The 24,593-nt window shown below is 32.5% G+C and overlaps 1 protein-coding gene across 1 annotated transcript; it reads right to left on the bottom strand.

The window, feature by feature from the left end:
- Positions 1-61: 61 nt before the first annotated feature.
- Positions 62-22,501, bottom strand: LOC111621076 (cholesterol 7-desaturase-like). The gene is made up of 5 exons (XM_023363135.1): positions 22,309-22,501; positions 13,675-13,863; positions 6,476-6,654; positions 6,175-6,408; positions 62-259 (listed from the first exon to the last, which is right to left on the bottom strand). The coding sequence occupies exons 1-5, from the start codon at positions 22,499-22,501 to the stop codon at positions 104-106; spliced, it is 951 nt and encodes a 316-aa protein (XP_023218903.1). The 3' UTR covers positions 62-103.
- Between the last annotated feature and the right edge of the window lie 2,092 nt (positions 22,502-24,593).

Genomic DNA, 24,593 nt, shown 5'->3' with positions numbered 1-24,593 from the left:
TATAACACAAACTACAAAATCAATTATAATTATAAAAAGCCAAAATTTAACAAATATATGTAATTTCGATCAAAAGCTGTATAAAGTATAAAATTACTTCCAATTACCAATTAAGACCTTGTTCTTCAAATCTCGGGCTGTTTTCGCTGTAAAACTGAGAGTACCATTTCCTAAATTTGGCAATTGTCTTGTCTTCTGACATGTAAATTGGATTCTTCAAATACATTTTGTAATTCCATATGCGAATGTCTTGTTCAATCTATTAAAATAAATATTTCTAAGTATTAATACACATATTTCAGGTATATTTTCGAATTTCACGGATTAGAATGGCACAATCTTACAATATAATATTCCACAAAGAACAAAATATAATCAGTTATGGCTGCAAATCGAGAAGTAGTGTAATAATGCCGAATTAATTTTTGTCGAAATGATCCTTCTGGTATAATGCCATATACAACCATTACATTTCCAAATAAAACTTTGATATGAAGTTGTGCTATTGTGGGGCCAATCTGAAAAATTGAATATATTTAATAATAATACATACACAACCGATCGTTTTATAAAAATTGTTTGTTTGTAGACGCATTTAAAACTTTTTCGTTGTAGCGAGTAATTTCACGTATTTATTTGTACTAATAAGAGGTAGCGTAGCCCCTAAGAAGATTTTTATGCTAATATTGCCCTTCCAATATGTCAAACTGTATCACGAAATTAAACACTTTCGTTAGACTTATTTAATGGACTGCAAACTCGCAAATCGTGTTTTAATTCATCTGCCAAACAATATGTGGCGCGCTGAACGCGAGGCTAATCTTTGATATCTTCTAGTGTGTCAAACACATCTCTCGCACACACCTTCACGCCATACAATGCAATGAGAATTATTGGTTTGTGGTAAGGCTTCTCTTCTCTATAAATAAAATTCTGCGTGTTGTCCTAGCTATCTGAGGGGATGTTGAAACGACTGGAATGTTCCCGACAAATTTTCAGACGACTTTTCTGTGATTAATTATATTACAGAAAGGAGAATGTTGAGTGTGTAGGCGAGCAAAAACTTTTCGTATCAGGATTGAATGATCTCTTCTGCAGATATTGGGTGACAAATTTCTGAAATGTCTACGTTATTTTGAACAATTCATGTCAGATTTAGCAAAATGTCATCTTTGCAGTTTTCGAAGAAATGTGTGGATTTGATAAAGATGCTAGTGCAATATAAATTTTCTGCACATATCCATAGTTTAGCGATATTCATTAAAAGTCAAAGTAGCTAGAAGGTGCAATATTCTTTTTGTTTTAGGATGCAATGATTTTTTATGGTGTGCGAAATTTCTGAAATTTTCCAAATTTTTTCTACAGGAATGCAATAAGAAATTATTTTCAAGAATTAAGTGCCAAAAATAAATAAACGTTTTTTCTTAAATTTTTAGAATTGCCGAATGTATTTATCACATATTGTGTAACGCTCTATAGTAGAGATTAGCCACATCTCTAGTGTTAAAGTGTCAAATTCGACCATTAATATCTCATAAACCAACGAATTGATTTGGATGAAAAAAAATTATATTTCTGCGATGAAGACTACGGAAGTGTTAAATGTTTAGTAAATTCGTTGCATCGTTCTGAATTTACGCAATCCTAAATTGAGCATTCTTTGCACTAGAATTACAACGAGAGAGATTTTCGTGACACCAAGCTACCAGAAAATCTAGAAGTCTGCACATTCTTAATAGCTCTTTCAAGAGCTGACCACTTCTTTTGTGGTCTTTTTGAAGGTTTTATTTTAAAAATATGTAGTATTTATATAATTGTAGCCCAGTTTTTTGAATATTAACATTTCATTGGTTGATCATTTTCCAAGTGACATGACGTTTTGCAATTACTGTTAATTTATTAATGAATACAATCATATAGATTTAAAAATAGAATATTTATAAAATAATGTTGTATCCAATATTATCTGTATTTGTATTGCTGCTCTGATTGTGCTTTGCGGCATCAGGCTATGTACTTTGTACGTTTTAATAAAAAAATCTGAATATGTATAAATATAGACTCTACATAAAGCTTTTCACTCTGACAAGTTAGCAGGAAAGGTTTTCAGATAATATTTACCTGATTTAAGTAAGTAATTTTCATTAAAAAAGAGCAATTCTTTATATCTATTTTAACCAGTCGATTAACCTTTATTACTTTATTCTATTTTCTAGATTATAAAGTAGTGAATATATAAATGATTTAGAACTTCATATTTTTCAAGGGAATAAATTTTCTAGAGAATTTTCTATTTATGTTAGTAAGTGCGTATACATTATCCTCTTACAGAAATACTTCAAATAACTCAAGAAAAAGTTTTAATGCCAGCAGAACTACAGAGGTGTCGATGATAAGGCAGTTAAAATGTATTATATCTTATATTTATCTTATTATCTATATTGCTACATTATAAACAATATACGTAAAATGCCTACCGAGTGTCATAATTAATTCGCTATCAATTTAAAGTTCGGTTCCATTGGAAAGATTGTAAGCAAGTGTATGTCACGAACATGTGACATGTTATAGTCGGTTCTTCAACAAACGAATGAATATAACTTCACAAGCTTGTTACAATAATAGACAAATTTCTGAGATCGACTAAACATTAGTTATTTGATTCCCTTCATTGTTTTCACTGTTCATTACTAGATTTAACAATTTGATTTCTATCCTTATTTTGCTCTTTATGGTCTATCTCATGCTAGACCATAAAGCTNCTATTATATATATATAATTATTTTTTTATTAAATAATTATAATTAAATCATTATAACCTAGTCAATCAAAATAAAGAGTCTGAAATCGTTGCAAAAATAATAACTAATTTGGTCCCTAAACAAGATGATAATACAGTACTCCTTCCTACTGCAAAAAGCATTGATGTCGAGTCTACTGTTGAAAATAGTATATCTTCGCCAAAAGCTTATAAAAAGACACAAAGCTCCAGCTCAAGATGAGGTCTTTGAAAAAGTTACAAGTTTAAAAAATAAATTGAACATTCAGCGTTTAGCTCGAGATGCCAATCTATGCACGTAGAGTACAGAGTAAAGTTTCCCGATAACGATTTTATTGTATCGGAAGGACACAAATTGATCCCATCAATTTATACAGGTATAGTGATTAATAGACCGCATGGACTGGGAGATCCTGAAGCAGTGAGTTACTTAAGGCCAACTTATATTGCCATAAGTGGAAAACGTGATAAATCGACTGCTGATAGCCATGCCGCAGATTTTGAGCGCCTATTGGAGCTGAAAGAATTTGACAGTATAATGAAAATTAATGATCAAATAAAGCCATTAGTCATAATTTCATCCGACGGAGGACCTGATGAAAAGCCAAGGTAAAAATAGTATTTCTTCGTAGTTTTATTCAAATAAATAATCTTAGAATTTATTTCGTAAAGTTTTACGAGTACATTCTGATAATTCTATTAAATAAAAATAATTTTTAATATTATTCACTTTTACATTTTTTTAAGTAGTGTGTAATTTCGATGTTTATTATATCTTTTGAAAGCGTATAATTTACGTATTAAAGTAAAAAAACAATGTAATAGTATAAACAATTAATTTTTTTCTATGTAATTTATTTTCAGATATTTTAAAGTCATTTCTTTCGCAACTCAGCACTTCAAAAAATTCAAACGCGATGATTTTTTTCACTGTTATTGTTCCTCATCCATACCAGTGCTATGCTATAGATTTTAGACAAGAGTGAGCTGGGTTATAAGAATATAAAACATGATCCTGAAACGCATACTTTATCTCCATAACCTAAAATTAAGAGGCCTAATGGCCGAGCGGTCTAGGTGGCAGCCCGCCGCTCTGGGGGACCCGGGATCGTATCCCGTCGGGTCGAAAAATTTCCAGGAATTTTTCGGGGGGTGGTCTGCTCGGATATGTCGGGCCCCGTCCCTCACCACTCGGAAGCCCCATTGTGGGCCTGGCCGAATCATAATAGACTTGCAAAAAGAGGCCCTCTTAGTGCCCACTGGACGGAAAGAGTATAAAAAAATTAATATCATTAAAAGTACTGTAATTACATTTCGAATTTCTTTAGCAGCTCAAACAGCTGAATACATTCTGAATATGATAAATATTGAGAATAAATTTACCAAATCGTGAAATTATGTCGGTCAACACAGAATACTTTCTATCATTTACGCTTTACTAATATCAATTCGTAAAATCTATGGATAATTTAGGGCAAACTCGTGAAAATAAACGAAAACTATCCTCAAAACTCGAGCGCATATACAGTAAAACCTATCTATGGCGACCACCCACGGGTCCTTCAAAAAGTGGTCTTTTAGACAGGTGGTGGTGCTATAATACCGTATAATACGTATTTTGCGCACTTTTTAGCCATTTCTACTAAGCAAAACTCGAGGGGAGCAAAAATAAGCGAATTTTTTCAACGATAGGGCTATATTGGTATTGTATTTTATTCTTATCGAATAACTGATTTACAGGAGTCGTCGTAATTTTATAAGACAGATTTAATACCAGTATTTTAAAGATTAATACTATAGTCGCATTTTCTCAATTATAATGCACATTTTCTTTTTCCGACTTAATTAATTCGACTCGGTTTTTTTCATTTGCTCTTCAATTGCGTGTATTACGCCATCGATATACAAGCGCATCGTATCTCTACATCACTTTGGTTTCGGTATTCGTTAGTTTAATCTTATTTTAACTTTAAAAATACTGTAATTTTTAATATTTAATATTTTCTTAAGTACATTAAAATTATTAATTAATAATAAAAAACGATTTTATTATTTTTTCTCATTATACGATTTCATTACATTTCGCGATTGTCATTACGGAATCGAAAAAAAAGGTTTCCTGTAAAACTGATTTTTGCATTAATGCCTTTATTGTTTTTTGAATATTTTGAGTGCGAAAATTACTTGGATATTATTTTTCTTAAAAATATCGTGGAAATAAGGTAGGTTGATACAGAAACCATTTATCGCACATGTACAGTACCGTATATGAGCTTCAAAATAAATAAATAAATAAATAAAAATAAATTTTATCAAACGATAAGATCATCCGATTAATATCGTGTACAATATTTTATTCCTCCAAGGAAAATACTGTAGGTCTACGGTAAAATAAATTTCGTTTTCCCACAGTTAAACTTCGCCGCTAATTGCTGTTGTGATAATTTTAACACGATCTTCTAATCATAGCACTTTGCATTTCTTTCGTTTTTCGGACAATTTCGAACAAACTGAAATGAATTTCCTTTGTTGCTAGACTAATTCATTAATTTAACACCTGCACCTAATTTCAAGGGTGGGAGAAGTGCCCGAGGTGGGCTCGAACGAGAGTTTAGATTACTTCATTATACTTGAAGGGGAAAACATTGTTGAACAATAGTTTAGACCAGATATATTTGCGGACGTGGTCTCTTATTACAGTTGTTGTATGTTGTTTCGGACCAAATATCGATGCCCGCGGTCGCGTTACGCAGGTGGTCGTTTAATACAGGTAACTTATACGAAGACTCTATGGATAAACTATTCGGTGCCAGAAATTTTTTGCCCGTTTTGACAGATGCCCGTTGAATGCAGGTGGTCGCCTAAGCAGTTTTCACTGTATTTATTTGTGAAATCTCTTCTAGAAATTCTGCACCATAGTTAGTGTTGCAACATTTTCACAATTGCTGACGCGGACAAGAGATTTATCCCAACACAAGTTTCTGACTGGTTTGAATTTGAAACCGTACGAAGCATGCACAATATCATTTTACAGTCAAGAACTGAATAAAGCGCATGCCAGTTTTAAACCAGTCAGGGACTTGTGTTGGACAGACCTAATATTTGCCAGAGATATTCAGAAGTTAGAATTTCAAAAGTACATTTTCTGACACTCTTAGCCTAGGGATAAGTTGGGATAAGTTTGGGAATGGATGTGAAGTTAAAGTGTTACTTGCAAATATTTTTATAAATTTGTTTTATCACAATTTCACAATTTCTACAAAAACCGGACAAATTCGTAATCAGTCTGGACACTATGAATTTAAAAACCGGCTTTCCCGGGTGGAAACCGGCCTGGTGTCAACACTAACTGTAGTGTAAAATTAAACACATATATTTTACTACAAATTAATTACCTCTTGAATTTCAAATGATATGTTTAGTATAGATATTCCGAACAATTTAAGAGTAGTATTGCCTTTAAATTTGATACAGTAATAAGTTTTTTCAGATACTGGAAGGCAGGTTATTTTGGTTGTAAACTGAAGAAATCTCCACCAATTTTCTGGATGCGGAATAGTACTAGACGTAACATTAAATTTGTGAAGGTAATTTAAATGAATGAAATCTGCTCCGTTTTCTGCGACTTCCTGTAGAAAATAAATAAAAACATAAATAATACACGTATTTATTTGGCACAGTGTTAGTTATAAATACCTGAATATGGCAATTTACAATGTGCTCACTACGACCTCTATACCGCATTAGTCGATTCTGTACTTCTGGTATAACTGAAGGTTTCCACAGAGCAGGTTGGCCTTCTGCATGATGCCACAGGTAAATAAATCCATTTTGCTCTAAGGTTTCCCAACTTTTTATTTTAGCCACCTCTGGAACTAAATTTAAATATATGTTACTGTGTGTTTCTTTTAATTAATATTACTCCATGGGCAAAAGATATCTTTCCAGCATTGGAAAACCACAAGCTTATGATGCATTTGTGAGAATCTGAATATTGAATTGGTATTTTTATAAGAATTTAAATCAATATAATATTTCAATATTAAATTCGAAACTTTTATTTTATAAAAAAGTTGAGGAGAACAAGGAACAAAAGTTTCCTTTTTGATTGTTGGTTCGTGAGAGAGATTGTTATCTCTCCTATGACTAAATGTCTTACTAACTAAAACTCAGCTTGACATCCCGTCAGATGGTGAAAATACTTAATTCTCATGGGGCCGTCCATAGATTATAAGGCCATTCTAGACCCCTACCATCCCTGTGTAAGAAACCTTAATGTTTTCTTTGATCCCCCTTCCCTCCCTATCTTACGTAATATTTAGGCATGATTTTTCAGAAAGATTTTAACAAAAAAAGGGGTTTTTAATGAAACTCTAAAAACCTTAGGTCCAAAATATATAATTATTAATTAGTTAATTAATATTTACTATTATTTATAAAAGACTTTGTGAACAAATTTTAAAATATGAAAATATAAAAATTTAATGAATTCGAATGAACAATTTATTTTAAGAACTTTATTTTTTAATTATCAACAATCTTTTCATTATTATTATCATTAATCAACGTCATAATATTCACTTTCATATTAATTTTAATTTTCACAAAAGGACGCAAAAAATGTTGACAGATCGACTAGCTAGTACACGTGTAAACAGAAACGTCATACAAAACAAGAGTGAAGAGAGAGAAACCGCTACACGGCCTTTCTCCTATAATAAAAAAAACGTGTAGAGAGTGAGTCTGCTAGCGTTATTATTCTATCACGTCACACGACATGGCATTGGTACAATGAACGTTCTTAATAGAAACCATCAAACTGAAGCTAAATTCAAAACGCCACCACTCAACGAAATCAAAAAATAAAACTAAGAATATTACGTAAGACGAAATCTTACTCCCTATCCCTGAGTAAGAAATCGTAAGAAATCCTTGACATCCACCCACCTCAAAATACCTTACGTAATTTATGGACTGCCCCCATTGGAAGAGAATATTAGTATAAAAATAGTTTACACGCCAAACTCAGAGTGCATTCTACAGTAATCGCCATATATTTTAAATTAGTGCATGATCTCCTTTGGTTCCCGGACTTCCGCCTAGCCTATTAATTAACGTACCAAATTACAAGTCCAAACCTTGGGTGACATGTGTCTCATCCCATATTAAGGAAGACTTATATTAACCATATAGAGATATTATATATATATATATATATATATATAAAAATAGACATGTATGTCCCTATATCTCACTTTTTCGCCAAAACTACACATCGCATGTGAATGGTGTTTGTATGTGGTGGTAGCCCCAAGTCTCCATTCGTGCATAGGGGTGGTTGCGTCTCGATAGCTATAAGGGTGCGGGAGATATGGGGCTGAAAGTGGTTGAAAGTGGTTTTCTATTTCGAATGTTATGTTCGAATTTGTTCGAATTTGAATTCGAACATAAAATTCGAATATTGGTTCGATTATAGAACGATTGTAAACGTTCCAGAAACGTTGAAAATAGTTCGTTTGACTGGACGTGAACAGGAGACGTTCAGAAATAGAATCTGGACCAGGTCTCTAATTAGTCTGGAAACGGAGGACCTAATTCTTGCATTTTGTGAAAACGGGTAAGATTGGCTATAATGTAATTATCTTAATCTTCACTATCGTTACTTTTTGCCCAGCGAAGCGGGTCCTTGCAGCTAGATTCTAGATTACTTAGAAAAACAGTCTTTTATATATATATATAAAAAAACTATACTATTACATACAAATAAAAACCCAGCGAAGCGGGATCTTGCAGCTAGTATATATATATATATCATAATATCTATTCTAAATCACTTATATCTATAAAACGAGAGAGAGTTTACAAATATATACAAATATAATGTAAACTCTCTCTCGTTTTATAGATATAAGTGATTTAGGATAGATATTATGATTAATTGTTTTATTTGTATCTTCTTTTTATTTCATTAAATTTTTGTTATTGTGAACCGCCGGGGAGGTCGGGAACCGTCGACTCTCCCTTTTCGGCTACAGATCGTTAAACCTGCTCACTTGTCAAGATGGCTAAATTTCGAATGCGGTTCCGAAGGGTCGGGATTCTTTTTGTCAGGTCGAGTGGAGGAGGTGAGAGGGGTCGTTGTCGAGGCGTAGGCGATATGCGAGTAAATGACACCATTTAACAATGGAAACAACGATTTATTAGATTAACGAAAAAATTAACGATTACAAAATCTAACATCTGGAGAAATCAATTTAGTTCGCTAGCTCCTAACTCGCGGAGAGAGATTTTACATTTAATGCTCCATACCTCTAGTTTACTTCCACGTAGGTGGGAAAATTTTAGTCCTTTTTTTTCGGTGATCGACGCACAAAGTAAAAATCCTCCGAGACTGAACCCTTTCCGACGACGGCCGTAGATGTGAGACTCCCCCGAGGAGGGGGAGGAAGTCGCTTTTATAGCTTTGGGCAGGGGAAATTGGTCAGGTGATCCCTTATTGTGAGAGGTGGAGTTGGTCCTGCAGGTGTGGAGGTTAAAGTTGTTCCCAGGACCAAACCAAAATGACGAATTCGGACTTTAACTATAAACTTTTTGTCTTGCAGAAGAGGAATGTCATTGTTCGAGAATTGAATGTTTATATTAACGATGAAAGTTATAAGTTTCAATCGATATTTGATTCTTTTTTCCCGACAATGTTATTTTAACGAGGAGGCGACAAATTTATTTCAAATACGTCGAAAATTTAGGGGAGAAAATAAACAATTTTGGCCTTACTCTTAGGTCGGATCTCACATTATTCGTTTTTAACTTTGTTGTTTTAATGATTGATATACCCTATCGACGTACCCACCACCCTCCCTGCTAGTAACTAATAACCCTCCTATATTCAATAAATATCTTTTCAAGGCATCCATTGACAGAGTGAGCAAGTCTCAACGACTCGTTGCCGAATAAGCAGTAAAGTAAAACGGTCAACTTTACCCTCCGGTTTCTCACACATTGGTTCCAGTGCAAATGTTTACAGTAAAATTAATTAATTCATTTAATAAGACACACGTGTAAATCAAACTGCACTTTTTTAGTAATACGTACAATTTTGTATCTCTGATGATCTCAAAAGAAAAAACGGAAATTATTATAAGATTTAGCATAACGTAAAATGAGTCTGATTATAAAATGTAAAAGTATTGCATAATTTAATACAAAAACCATCAACTTTATTTTCGCGTAGTACATGTTTAAACGAACTGCTATCAGCAGTAGAAAACAATGTACAGTACAGTATACAATTAAAACTTTCAATATGAGTATCACATAGCATATTTGGCATCTTTTATTTCACATTTTCTACATTTGTTGTCGTACACTTTATCCCTGCTTTTTATTGGCGTGCTGCGCCAATAAAAAGCAGGGATAAAGTGTACGACAACAATCCAGCCGCCCCGAGAGATGCTGAAGAACTGCAACACTAATGCATCTTGGAAGACCTGCAGGAATAAGTCATTGAGATCAAATCAAAAATTTGTGGCCAAGAACAGGGTTGTATTTTTTATTCCATTGCCTATCAAACACTCGTTTAATTCATTGATACATGGCTAAATGTGAATAAGCTGTTGCGCTGTAATCCTGGTCGCAGTTGCTTGTAGTAGCAAGTTATAAAGCGATTTACCAACTGTCAAAGATACAAATATAATAGTCACAATGAAAGACTATCAAATTGTTTACACCATATAACACAACAGTCCTTTAGCATAAATCGTAAATGGATAGTGTAGTTTGCACACACTTCCTAGTGGTACACATTATGTCAGTTCACCTCTTTAGAAATAATTGCCTAGTTATTAATCCACACAATATTCTCCATCACTAATGGTGTAACCTGATGTAAGTTTATCACAATACTAGTAGACCCCGCCACGCCTTGTTGTGGCTCAAAATGTATCTATTATAAATGTATAACACTTCCCCCGTGGGGGAAAATTTTTCGAAAAATTTTTTCTTAGTGTACATTCGCTTGACGTACCCTATTAAAACGCAATCAAAAACGCAAAAACCCGCATCTAAAATAGTATAATAGAAGCCAAGTTTTTCAGAGTAAGCCTTAATCTTGTCCTTCTCCCCCGCGGGGAAAATATCGAAAAATTCCTTCTTAGTATACATTGTGTTGACGTACTCTATTAAAATGAAATAAAAAACGCAAAAAAATCGCATATAAAATAGTATAATAGAAGTGAAGTTCTTCACAGTAAGCCTTAATCCTGTCCCTCTCCCCCCGGGAGGAATATCGAAAAATCCCTTCTTAGTGTACATTCTGTTGACGTACCCTATTAAAATGCAATCAAAAAAGCAAAAAACCGCATCTAAAATAGTATATTAGAAGTGAAGTTCTTCACAGTAAGCCTTCCCCGTAAGGCTTGTCGTAAAGAACTGTCCATATCCCCCATGTTTAACGGAATAATATACAGCCTATGTCCACCCTGAAGTTCCATTCTAAATATTGGTGAAAAAATTTTTGAAATCGGATGAGTAGTTTTGGAGATTACCTGCTGCATCCAAACTTACTTACATACATTACCTCTTTATAATATTAGTATAGATTGCAACAATACAATTCCTGTGCATGAATCCTACATTTGCCAGTTACAAGAAGCAGTTGAATAGATGCCTATTATGCTTTTGTCTAAATTTTTCATGTCTTTTTGTATTTTATAGTCTTTTTCTTACATGCGTAGAATAATGACCATATTCTAAATTAGTGAAGATCAGGATGACTTCAACAGTGCTATCGATTTTATTCAAACAATATTTTACATTGATAATCGTCTGATATGAATCACGGTGTTGCCGTAGTTATAAAGTGCTTGTGGAATCTACTGTGTTGCTTTTCGCTTATTCCTTTTTGTTTCCTATGAAGACCAATCAACGATTTTGCAATGTTGTCCATGTGTATAAGTCATTGTTACAGTGCGCTACATATTGCAGACTGTTTGATGCGCTTTTATTACTTACGAAGTTCGCAATATTTAATACTGCATGATTTGTCATATTAAGATGTTACATTGTGTGACAGCCAGATTTGACGAAATTTTTTCTCTTTCGAAAGTTAAATTAGTTCAAATCCCAGCGAAAACAAAATTTTCAATTTAATTACTGGAGAATGATCGCATCTCTTTTTCCAGAGTCACTTCCTTTCCCAGGGGACTCATCGAATGTGTCACCGGGAACAACTACAAATATTCATTCACCATTGGTCGAAAATATTAACGTGGCTAAGAAGAAGGCATCGAAACCAAAGGGGGAGGACCTCCGATATAATAGGATTGAATCGAGGACAAAAAGGTCGTCAGGAGTCTGAGAGTTCACTGACCCTGTTCCCGCCCCAAGAAAGTGTAATGTAACTGTGATCTATCGCCGATCCCTTCGACCGTCGCTCCTGTCCAATGTTGCCGTTCTCCGAACATTCGAACTTCTCGACCCATGAACCTGACAAACCGACATAACAAACACAAATTTCCTCAACGATCTATGATCCCATTCAACCAACGATCTACGATCTCGACCCATAAATCAAGTTATCTAGGTATTTAGCATCACGCGCAATTATGTAAGCTCTCTCTCAGCTAGGAATGCTTTAACTCCAAATCTACTAGTATAAAGTCCAATAGATTATGTTACGTTGTATTCATATTATCCAGTATATTACGCTACTAGGGCTCATCTATTTTGCCGCTATATAAAATTTAAAGGGAATGTTATTGTAACCATATGTGTAAATAAATAGTTTACAGGAATAAACAGAAATTATTTCTTTACAATTGAGTAGTAGTGCGCACTTCTTTCGGCCGCATTGCTTCTCAGGCCGTCTTTATCCCAGACCCCGTGTCTACATAGGCCGACCGCTCATGCAAAACCGAATCCGGAGCCAACAATATTTCTGTGTCTGCCTTAAAAGACACAGTGGTGTCAGTCATAACATAGGCATCACCGGTCTGGTGCCGACCCTTTAGTGAGAAATCGGGCGAGAAAATAATACTCTACACCTAATTCCGACAACGATTCGGTAATGAATTATTCACTCTGTCAGTGGATGGGAACCATGATAAATTTAAAAGTGACTGGAATTCTTATGATCTTCCTAATCTCTTCCTGACACCAGACAAGAAAGGGTTAACTATTTCTATCAAAATTAAAAGAGAGAGATTACAATCCATTCTAAAAATAACCCTGATTGATAATCCATAGACTTCCCGTATATTCTGATCATAGAGAATTTTTTATAGACTGGAGATGGAGAGAAGTTGATTCATCGATATGTAGGAGACTTTCTTGGGCTAGACAAAGAGGATTGACAGTCTAATATTTATCCTTGGTTCTTAAGGAGAATCCGAGCAAAAATGGCAATTTCGAATCCTTTTATATAAAAATTTCTCTCCAATCGTGGGCCAGTCTTTCGACCATCTGACAGAACGTGTAGATTAGTCGTATAGGCCAGAAGTCTTGTCATCGGTGATGATAAGGAAATGGTCATCTTGCTCAGGAAATGGACGGCAAAAATGGAAGTTCTAGTTCCTTGTTCATATCGAATTTTATCGTCAAAAATTAGAAAAATTGTCATTTTAACATCGAAATAATACATCAAAATTTTAAACTTATTACATAAAATATCGCTCTAACTTCAGAATCTCATAATTGCATCTCGACCTTAGAAAACTGCTATCAATTTACAGCATTAAATACATAGATTCTTTTGTTCAAGAAATTTGAATATTTAACTATAATCATCGTAGCGAAACTAATGCACCATATTGATATTCTCTTGCATATGTAAGAAAATCAGTTTTTTTTTTACATGAATCAGCATAGATATATTAAGTATATATATTTCTAGTACTTACTTTTTTCGGCGTAAGGTATTTTCACGCAAGAACCATCCTGTCCAGCAAATCGCCATCCGTGAAAAGGACATTCGATGCAATCCTCGTGAACTTTGCCATCAGTTCCTAAATGAGCGCCCAAATGTGGACAAAAAGCGTCTAAAACGAAGCATTTGCCTGTTTTTCCACGAAATATAACGAACTGCTGACCTGTAAAGTAATTAAAATTATTTCTAATCATAAAGTTTTCAAATTTATTATTATCGATATATAAATGTACTTTGCGTAAATAGAGATAGTGTATCTTTACAATGAATGTATTTACTCATTTATTCACACACTTTCATAATTAATTTGTACGAGGGGTGTTCAAAAAGTATCGGATCTTTATTTTTCCCGCGTAAATCAATGATGCACAGGAGGTCTCTTTCGGTGGAGTTGTGGAGGGGACAGTCATGCGCAGTCCTGAATTTTTTCCAGCCTGCAGGAAGCGTCAGTCACTGGCAGTCGACCTATGAGTGAGGACGTGTAGTGAGCGCTCATCGGATTCCACTGTTGGAAAATGACTGAACAACGTGAGCAGTGATATTGCATTAAATTTTGCCAAAAGCTTGGCGATATCCAAGCGAAAACCATTCGCAAGATTCTGCAGGCTTTCGGGGACGATCCTCGAGGCCAAAAAAAAGCGTGGCAGGTCCACAGCAATGTCAAGGTCATGTTGACAGTTTTTTCGACTCCCGTGGGGTGGTGTATCGTGAATACGCACCACAAGGCCAAACCATCGCAAAGGAGTACTACCAGGAGGTCCTTCGTCGTCTTTGTGATGCAGTGCGACGCAAACGACCGGATCTATGGTCAACCAAAACTTGGCAGCTTCATCATGATAACGCACCAACCCATTCTGCGCATATGATTCGGACTTTCGTCGCCAAACACAACATTCCTGTGGTTCGTCACGCTCCGTACTCTCTCGACATGGCTCCGTGTGACTTTTGGCTATTTTCCAAGCTGAAAATGCCACTAAAAGGAACCCGATTTTAGTCAAGAGAAGACGTCATGCGAAATGCGACGGACCGGTTGATGGCCATTCCAAAAGATGCGTTCCAGCAGTGTATCCGACAATGGCAGGAGCGCTGGGAGAAGTATATACTTTACCAAGGAGACTACTTTGAAGGGGATTAGGGTTTTGTACTTCAAAATCAATAAATGTATTTTTGCCGACCAAAGGTCCGATACTTTTTGAACACCCCTCGTACACCTATAAATATACAGTCACTCAGTCAGTCTTTATTTAAAGTGCATACGCACATATCTGGCACCGCTAGGTTCATTACCAGATAAGTATACATAGGAATTATTTACATATTAACAGTACAAATCAACAGTACATAAAACATTATAGTCAATTGAAGTAATACAAAGCAAAATAATATAAATACAGTTTTACATAATATAATAAACAGTAGCATAATAACATACAGCATTTACAATAAGATATACAGTAGACTACTCAAGTATAATATCTTGTGGTATATATATTAATAAGAAATATACAAATTGTATGTAAAATCTATATTAAAGCAATTGCTAATTACAGTGAAAACATAAAGCAAACTTTACAAATAGCAATCATTAGCTATTATTATTAAAATCAATCATTACAATCTCTACGAAATGTCAATACAAATTTAAATACGTTGATACGTATTCAAACTTAAATAAGAATTTGTACTGAAAAAATACAAAATAATTTATGTATTTAAAATTAATTAATTTCAAGGTATTAATGTAATGACATATTTAAGTTTACAGACTTCTATAAAATCAAATTTGAAAATATTCACACAATACAGTTATATTTAATTATTGAAATGAGAAAAGAATTTATTAATGTTAAGTACTGTACGTAACTGAAGTAAATGATGTCAAAAGCTGATAGATTGCGAATAGTAGAAATTCTTAAAGGGTGTTTTTACTTCTTCAAAAAAACACAAAAAGTGAGATTGTAGCCTTACACAAAGATATGGGAATATAAATAAAATAATAAGTCATATGGAATACAGGAAGAGTTAGTCAATTAGAAGGTAATCAATGTTTATAAGTAAAGCTAAGTTAGGGCTGTTTACACGTATTTAAAAGTAAATTGTCAGCAAGTAAAGTTCTAATTTCGAACTTTATGCACAGTGAAACGCTACATTCGTGATTAGAACATAAATAAAACAGACTGAATGCAATATAAAAGTTCAAAACAGTTATGTAGTAGCTAGTGTAGGAAAGCATTCACTAAAGAAAACAATGCCATAGATTGAAAACATTTTGATTCGGATGGCCCTGACAACTTTAAATGTTAATGGCACATTTTACAGATATAGCCTGAGATTGCTTTTAGCCAGTAAAGTAAAGCAGGATTTCTGCACGATTCATATGATGGCAAAACACACAGCTTTTTGAAGGAGAACCATATCGCCAAACATAATGTTTACTATTATCGGACTTTTATTTTTCGAAGATCTTTTACTTGAAAGTAAAAAAAAAACCTTTACATATATAATGCGTTTTTCCAAATTGCAAATGTGATCGAATAATATTGCTAGAAATAAACGTCAATTTTTGGAAGAGCTCAGCGAACAGTCCAAACTTAAATTCCAGAGCAATCTTGTATAACTTTTAAAAATTAAAACATTACAATCAGTATGAAAATTTTAGTAGTTTTAAAACGATCATAAGTAAAGATAAATATGGGTAAAACTGGTATAGGCCATAGTGAATACAAATCTTAATTAAATTAACAGTAAGGCAAAAGTTTCATATATTCCGTTTAATTATCAAATTTGTTATTTTAAAATTAAGTTGTTCTAATTTGTAAATAATAATTTTAAAAATAAAAGTTTATTCTGATATCTGAATAAATTAAAACACGGCAATTTGAAATAATATAACAGCAAAGTTTGCTCATTGTTAAAACTTGTTGATTCTGACGAAAATTACGGCTCTATTTATACTTAAATTCAAGGGATATCGACGGGTTTTTACAATAATAGTTATAGAATGAACCCAACAAAAACAAAAACTATAAAATTTGTAAAACGAAATTTTAAAACTTCTTGCTCGAATAATACAGTTCATGTGCTTATACTCAAAAATTTAGATATTTTTTTTTGTATTTTCTATATAAAATGAATAGAAATAAGTGTTTGAAAAGTGTCCGTTGTACAGAAAGAGACCGTTGTTCAACGGACACTTTTCAAACACTTTTTTCTATTCATTTTATGTAGAAAATACAAATTTTTATAGCAATGAATTTGTAAAGAAATTTGTTAAAAACCATTTTTATTTAGCATCACCACTTTCAATAATATATACTGTAATAAATGTTGTCCTCGATGAAAAAAATAAAATTTATAAAAATTTATATTTAAATATTTTTTTTAAAAAACATATATCACCTACAATAACATTTTATTATTGTAGGAGATATCTGTTTCTAAAAAAATTATAAAAATTTATATTTAAATACCTACAATAATATTTTATTATTGCAGGTGATATGAAAATTTTCTGCGATTGTCCATATAACATATATATGAAAACACTATGAAAGATTGTGTGAAAAGCATTCATGAGTACAGTCGACCCCCCTATAACACGGGTTCCTATAGTTCGAATTCCTATATCACGGCAAAAAAATTGCGACAGTATTCGTACAAACGTGCTAAAACAAACTCCTATAATTCGGTAAAATTTCATTGCCGATTCGTGTCGCGACAGGATTGGTCGAATCTAGACTAATAGCGGATATTGCACAAACCGTTGAGTTTAAACGAGCATCGGACCTACTGAAAACCACAGTCGATCCCCCTATAAGATCATTGATTTTTCCGTTTTATCTGAATTACATGTTGTACGAGTCACTTAGATTTTACAAATACGTGTGCCGGGCTGTGAACGGCTCACATATTTGTAAAATCTAAGTGACTCGTACAACATGTAATTCAGATAAAACGGAAAAATGAATGATCTTATAGGGGGGTCGACTGTATTTATTATTTAACGTCCATAGAAATTATATTTATATTAATGATGTCTCCAAAGTTCAGCGAATTTTTCGCAAAAAAAAAAATAATTTATCAGGAATCACGCGAGCGCCATTCGATGACAAGCTCCACGACGAAAACAAGCTTAAGCAATGGCGTCGTCGAACGGTGCACACTCGGTAAGTAATCCTACAATTTTTTGTTTATAGCATAGTTTATATGGATTATTCCCAAAAAATTATACGTATTTTGGAAATGTTGAGTCGAATCGATTAGTCTAGAATCGATTAATTTTATGAAAGAAACCTTTCAAACAGCCGTAGTCCGTAAACTGCATACGTGCCGGGCAGTGATTGGATGGACTCGTAGAAAATGGATTCATAAAAACCGGAATGTATCTACCGTGTTATAGGAGGGTCGACTGTATATTATTTTTTGTAAATAGGAGATGGTTTGTCCATATCCCAATTTTTAAGACTATGATATGGATAAAAATATACTTTTCTGTAATTTTGACAAGGCTATTTTTATGGATTTTGGTACTCCCATTTCTCTATATCGAAAATGGTATTTTCACGTTATATACTAGTATTTCAGATTTTAGCTTTAAATTTTTTTTTTCAATTTGTTTGCGTTTAAAGTAACTTATTCCGTACGTCAAAAATAAGTTATTTAGTACCTCATAGTACTGTACATCATAAACTCGATCGCTTCGCTCCCGCACCCAAAGTTTTGATTCTCACATCATAGATATAAACCATGAAAATAATTGCAGAATTTTATCGATCTCTAACTGTTAAATTTTGAATCTCCGGACAAAACAAAAAATTAGCTACATGGAATGCTAGAAGTATGTTTGAAAGTGGAAAATTAGATAATACGGTGAAGGAAATGGAAAGATTAAAGATTGATATATTGGGTATAAGTGAAGTTAGATGGCCTGGTACGGGGATTTGCAAAACACAGAATGGAAATTTTTATTATTCAGGATATAACTCGATAAATCATAACCACGGAGTAGGTGTTATATGCAACGAAAATACAAGCAAGGCAGTTTTATTCTTCTTACCATATTCTGATCGAATAATTTTAGTAAAAATAAAAACAAATCTAGGAATCTTAAATATAATTCAAGTATACGTACCAACTGCAGAAAAAGATGACAGTATTATAGAGGACTTTTATCAACATATAAGTGGTGTTTTAAAATATACAAAGAAAAATGAAATTTTAGTTATTATGGGAGATTTTAATGCAAAAATTGGAAAAGGAAGAGTTGATGATTTAGTGGGAAACTTTGGATTGGGAACCCGCAATGACAAGGGAGATAGATTATTACAATTCTGTCAGGAAGAAGAATTAGTCATTAGTAATACTTGTTTTAAACTGCCAAATAGAAGATTATATACATGGAGATCACCTCAGGATAAAGAGAATAGTGTTGTGAGAAACCAGATAGACTGTATTTTAATTCGAAAAGGGTATAGGAATAGTATTATATCAGTTAAAACATATCCAGGGGCAGATGTTTGTTCAGACCATAATCCAGTAGTGGCTTGTATGAGAGTTAAGTTTAAGAAAAATAGTATTAAAATAAGTAGAAATATAGATACAGGGAGGCTAAGAGATCCCAAAACAAAGGAAAATACTAAAAATGATATAAATGAAGGTTTTTCAAAAATAAGGGAAAAATTTTGCAAAAGAAAAGAAGAAAAAACAAACAGTGAAGAATTATGGAATAATCTGAGGAAAACTATAAACAATGTAGCGAAACAAAATCTAAAACCTGAGAAAACACTAAAAAAGAAAGAATGGATGTCAAAAGAAATATTAGAATTAATGGAAGAACGAAGACATTGGAAACATAAAAATATTTTTAAATACTGTATAAAGAACTCCATATCACTATAAGAAGGAAAATTAAACAAGCATAAGAAAATTGGATGAAAGAAAAATGCGAGGAAATTGAAAATTTGCAAAGAAAACATGATACGTATAATGTACAGTACATAAGAAAATTAAAGAGCTTACCAGAACAAATAGAAGAAATAAATTTACTAATATTTTAAATGAAAAGGATGATTTAGTTTTGGAATTGGGGGAAAAACTGAAATTACGGAAAGAGTATGTTGAAAAATTATATTTTGACGAGAGAAATTTAAAATCTATAATAATTGATAAAGAAGAGGGACCAGCAATACTAAAAGTAGAAGTAAAGAATGCAATTAGAACAACTAAAGAAGGTAAAGCTACCGGACCAGATGAAGTTCCCGCCGAAATTTTGAAATTACTGGATGAAGATAGTCTTGATATTTTAGTGGATTTTTACAACATTGTTTACGAAAGTGGTGTAATTCCTCAAGATCTTTTAATGTCTACGTTTATAACAATTCCCAAAAAAGATAATGCAAAAAAATGGGGTGATTATGGAACTATAAGCCTGATGAGTCACGTTTTAAAAATTTTCTTAAGAATAATTCATACAAGAATTTATAAAAAATGTGAAGAAGATTTAAGCAACACACAGTTTGGGTTTAGAAAATCTTGTGGAACGGGAGAAGCTTTTTTTGCTTATATAGTCCTGGTAGAAATAAGTTTAAAGGTTAACAAGGATATATACGCCCGTTTTGTAGACTAGAAAAAGCATTTGATAGAATTCTGCATGATAAATTAATAGATATACTTAGAAAGAAAGGAATTGATAGAAATGAATTGCAAATTATAATAAATCTTTACTGGGAACAGAAAGCCAACATTTTAATTGATTCTGAATTATCTGAAGAAATAGAAATAAAAAGAGGAGTAAGGCAAGGATGTATTTTATCACGTTTACTTTTTAATATTTATTCAGATGAAAATTTTAAAGAAGCTTTAGAAGATATGGAACACATTGGAATTGTGATAAATGGGATGAATGTAAATAATATACGTTATGCTGACGATACAGTGGTTTTAACAGAAAATATAAATGATTTGACAATACTAATGGAAAAGATTAATTCAATAAGTAAATTCTACGGACTTCAGATGAATTATAAGAAAACAAAGCTACTTATTTCATGCAAGAAAAATATAGATAATGTAATGTTGCAGATACAAAACAGGACAATTGATACAGTTTAATCAATTAAGTATTTGGGAACTATCATACAGGAAGATGGCAGATGCATTAAAAAAAAATTAAATCTAGAATAGAAAATGCGAGGGATACTTTTATCAGAATGCAGAAATTTTTCAAATGCAATGTTTTTAATTTACATCTTAAAATTAGAATGTTAAGGTGCTATGTGATGCCAGTTTTGTTTTATGGAGTAGAAACGTGGATCTTAGATAAAAATATGTTAAACAAACTTGAAGCATTCGAAATGTGGTTATATAGAAGAATTTTAAAAATATCTTGGACAGATAGAATAACAAATGATGACGTTTTGCAAAGAATGGGGAAAGAAAAAGAAGTTTTAAGTACAGTTAAAAAAATAAAGACGGGGTATTTTGGCCACATCATCCGAGAAAGTAAATATGAAATTTTGAGAAATATTTTAGAGGGAAAAATCTGTGGAAAGAAAAGCCCAGGAAGGAGAAGAAAAAGTTGGTTGGGTAATATATTTGAATGGAATAATAAGAAAGCAGAAGAACTCACACGTGAAGCACAATTGAGATTGTTATAATACTAGTCCTACATTCAGAAATGAATATGGAACCAGAAGAAGAAGAAGAACGTTTTAAAAATAATTTTTTTTTTAAACTTATCTATATAAATAAAAATGTAACGTTCGTTTGTTCCTAATAGCTAATCTCCGAAAGTTCTATACCGATTGCTTTGNTTAAAAATTAAAACTTTTTTTTTAACTTATCTATATAAATAAAAATGTAATGTTCATTTGTTCAAAAGCTTAAATCTCCGAAAGTTCTTCACCAATTGCTTTCGAATTTTGACACAATGTTGCATTCGAATACGCGCATGTTTTTATATTGTATAGATATCGAAATTCGCTTTCCCCACGCGGGTGGAGATAACACGATTAAGGCTTACCGCGAAGAACTCGGTTTCTATTATACTATTTCAGATGCAATTTTATGTGTTTTTGATTGCGTTTTAATAGCGTACGTCAAGAGATTTTTCGAAATCCCCCCCGCGTGGAAAGTGTTATACATTTATAATACATACATTTTAAGCCACAGCAACACGTGGCCTGGTCTGCTAGTTATTCTATAAAGATTTTTTATATTTGTTGTGTATCTAGTAAGTGATAACAATTAACTGTCAAATTTATCGTTTTAATGCTTGTCATATTTTCCATAGTAGCATTCGACGAAGTCTTTTCGCTGCCATCCTGTAAACAACATGCGTCCACTCTGGACAGAAGTCGCTAGCGAGTTGGAAGCGCGTACAAAGATTCTCTCTGCCCAAGGGCGCTGGACGCTGCCACGTAGGAAGTAGCCTTAGATGAGCAAACGCTTAAATTGCTGTATTGGAATAGTGATACTAAAATCGTTGTTTACGTGTTGAGAAAAGTAAAACGTGTTAAATTTTTCAGACGTTTAACATTATATCACAAAAAATCTTTTAAACTAACAACTAACACTTTTAATCGCCTAAGCTAATGTTTGAATATCTTACCTAGAGCAGTAACAGGCTTGCACTTCCCAACAGGTAAGTCTCTGGATTCTAACAACGGTATCCATCCATTTGGATAAACGGGAGGAAATTCATTGGCTCTTCTTAACCTATTTGTTTCTTTTAATAACTGCATTCGTTTTCTGAGTAATTTCTTCGCATTCGTTCTTCCATCATCATAACCGATATCCGTCATATCCTGCATCGACAAACATTACTGTTGAAATGTAAATAATATTAAAATTTAAACTACTGCCTATGTTTTACTTACAACAACTCTACTATAAGTTGTTAACGAAAAATACATGACCAGAATAATAACGAAAAATAAAATCAGTAGATATGGTTTATTTATAATCGTTGTACTGATGCATTGAAACGTATCTAGAAACCAAGAATATTTCCATAATTCCTCTGTTACACTGCCGTATGTAAAGGAGAACATATTTGCTTGAATTATGATCTTGGATATGTCTAAAATGAAAAATTCAATTACATTATTTAATAATTTATTAAGTTCGATTAATTTAACACTCATACATAAACTGTTAATATAATTGATTATCTTAATAGGCTAGCATTGATAAGGTTTGGCTACACTGTTTCAATAGTAACGATTACTTCCCAGTGAACATTATATATTATACATATTATCATTATAATAATTATTGGTCAGATAAATATTAGTTCATAGAATTAATAGATATAAATGAAAGTTAATTAATTGTCAATTTTAACGAATAGTAAAGAAATATTTAGAGAACAGAAGCATATATTATGATATGTATATTAAATATAAAACTGTTATAATAAATTTCTAATACACAAGTTGTATTGTGTATTAAAATTCTGTTATAACTGTGGAAACCGGAAACACGGCACATTGAAATTTCAGTTCCATTTTGAGCGGTTTCCATTTTCGACAGATCTTGTTGTATTATCATTGTAAAGGTTGGATTGTCTTTAATTGTTTCTAGTGTTTTCGTACGCATTGCTTAGTAAATGTATGTAATTCTTTGTATAATTTGTACTTTCCAACTAGACAAACAACTTCTAAAATATATGATGAAGTAATTTTTTGTTTAATATTTAATGTTAACTCTTAGAATCAGTGGCGTAGCGTGGGTTTCAGCCGCCCGGTGCGGAGGAAAATTTCGCCTTATTTAGGTATCTCAATTGAAAAGACTAAAATTCAGTTTCATCACAGAATAAGTAATGAAAAATTCCGTGCTCATTTCAATCGGTCCGAATCGTAAGTGCGGGACAAAAATATGGAATAAAATGTAAAGAGATTTTTATGTGTAAAAACTTTTTATATACAGTATGTTGTAATTCGTATATATTATATAATTTTAGTTGGCTGAGAAGGGGCCACACAAGCCCGAAACATGTACAAAAAAACAGGTACATGTATCAATTAAAAATTGAATAAATTTACAATGAAGATTGCCTTGTGTTGTGTCTATGAACTATATGGTGTTGAAAACGACAAAAAATTTATAAAATAAATATTTTGATTATTTTGTGAACATTAAGATCATATATTTATCGGATTATACGCAATTATATTTACATTATATTTATCAAAATGAATAATTAGAATCATCGCTGACCTAGATCTAAAAATGGGTAAAGTTCAATTTTATATATCGAAAACTTAAACACAAACAATTAATGTTGATTATTCTGTTATAAAATTTATACACAAATTTATCGCTTAAAATGTAAAATATTCTTCAATTAAATTGTAATCTCTTATCGATGAATTACTATGAAAAAAACTGCATTAACAACACTTTTCCTTAAATTTACATAATATTAAAGTGTCGAACACGGGTAACCCGAAATAGAAAAATAACTGTTACAAAATCATTTAAAATATTAAGAAAGTTAATTTTTATTGTAAATTTATCAAAAACATTTTAAATTTACTGAAAAGCAATAATTTATATTCCTCGACATTTATGAATTTTCTAAAATTTTATAATTTAAAATTATAACTAAAAAACTACTCGAATTTTTTACACAGTAATTTTCTCATACGGAACATTTTTTGCAAATTTTTATTGTGCAAGAAAGCCGTTGGTTTTGATACAGAATATAATTTTTGCAGTTTTAGTTAAAACATAAAATGAATAAATAGTCGAAGCATTCGACAACATATTCTTAAGGATAATTTTTAGTCTTTAAGGGACCGTCCATAAATTACGTAAGGGCGATTTCGTCCATTCTAGACCCCCACCCACCCCTGTGTAAGAAACCGTAATATTTTCTTTAATCTCCCCTCC

Source organism: Centruroides sculpturatus, unplaced genomic scaffold, assembly GCF_000671375.1.
Source record: "Centruroides sculpturatus isolate CEXI.00-Female unplaced genomic scaffold, Cexi_2.0 scaffold294, whole genome shotgun sequence".
Lineage (NCBI taxonomy): Eukaryota > Metazoa > Arthropoda > Arachnida > Scorpiones > Buthidae > Centruroides > Centruroides sculpturatus.
Note: the sequence above shows the minus strand (reverse complement) of the source record. Positions and strands in the feature narration are given on the sequence as shown.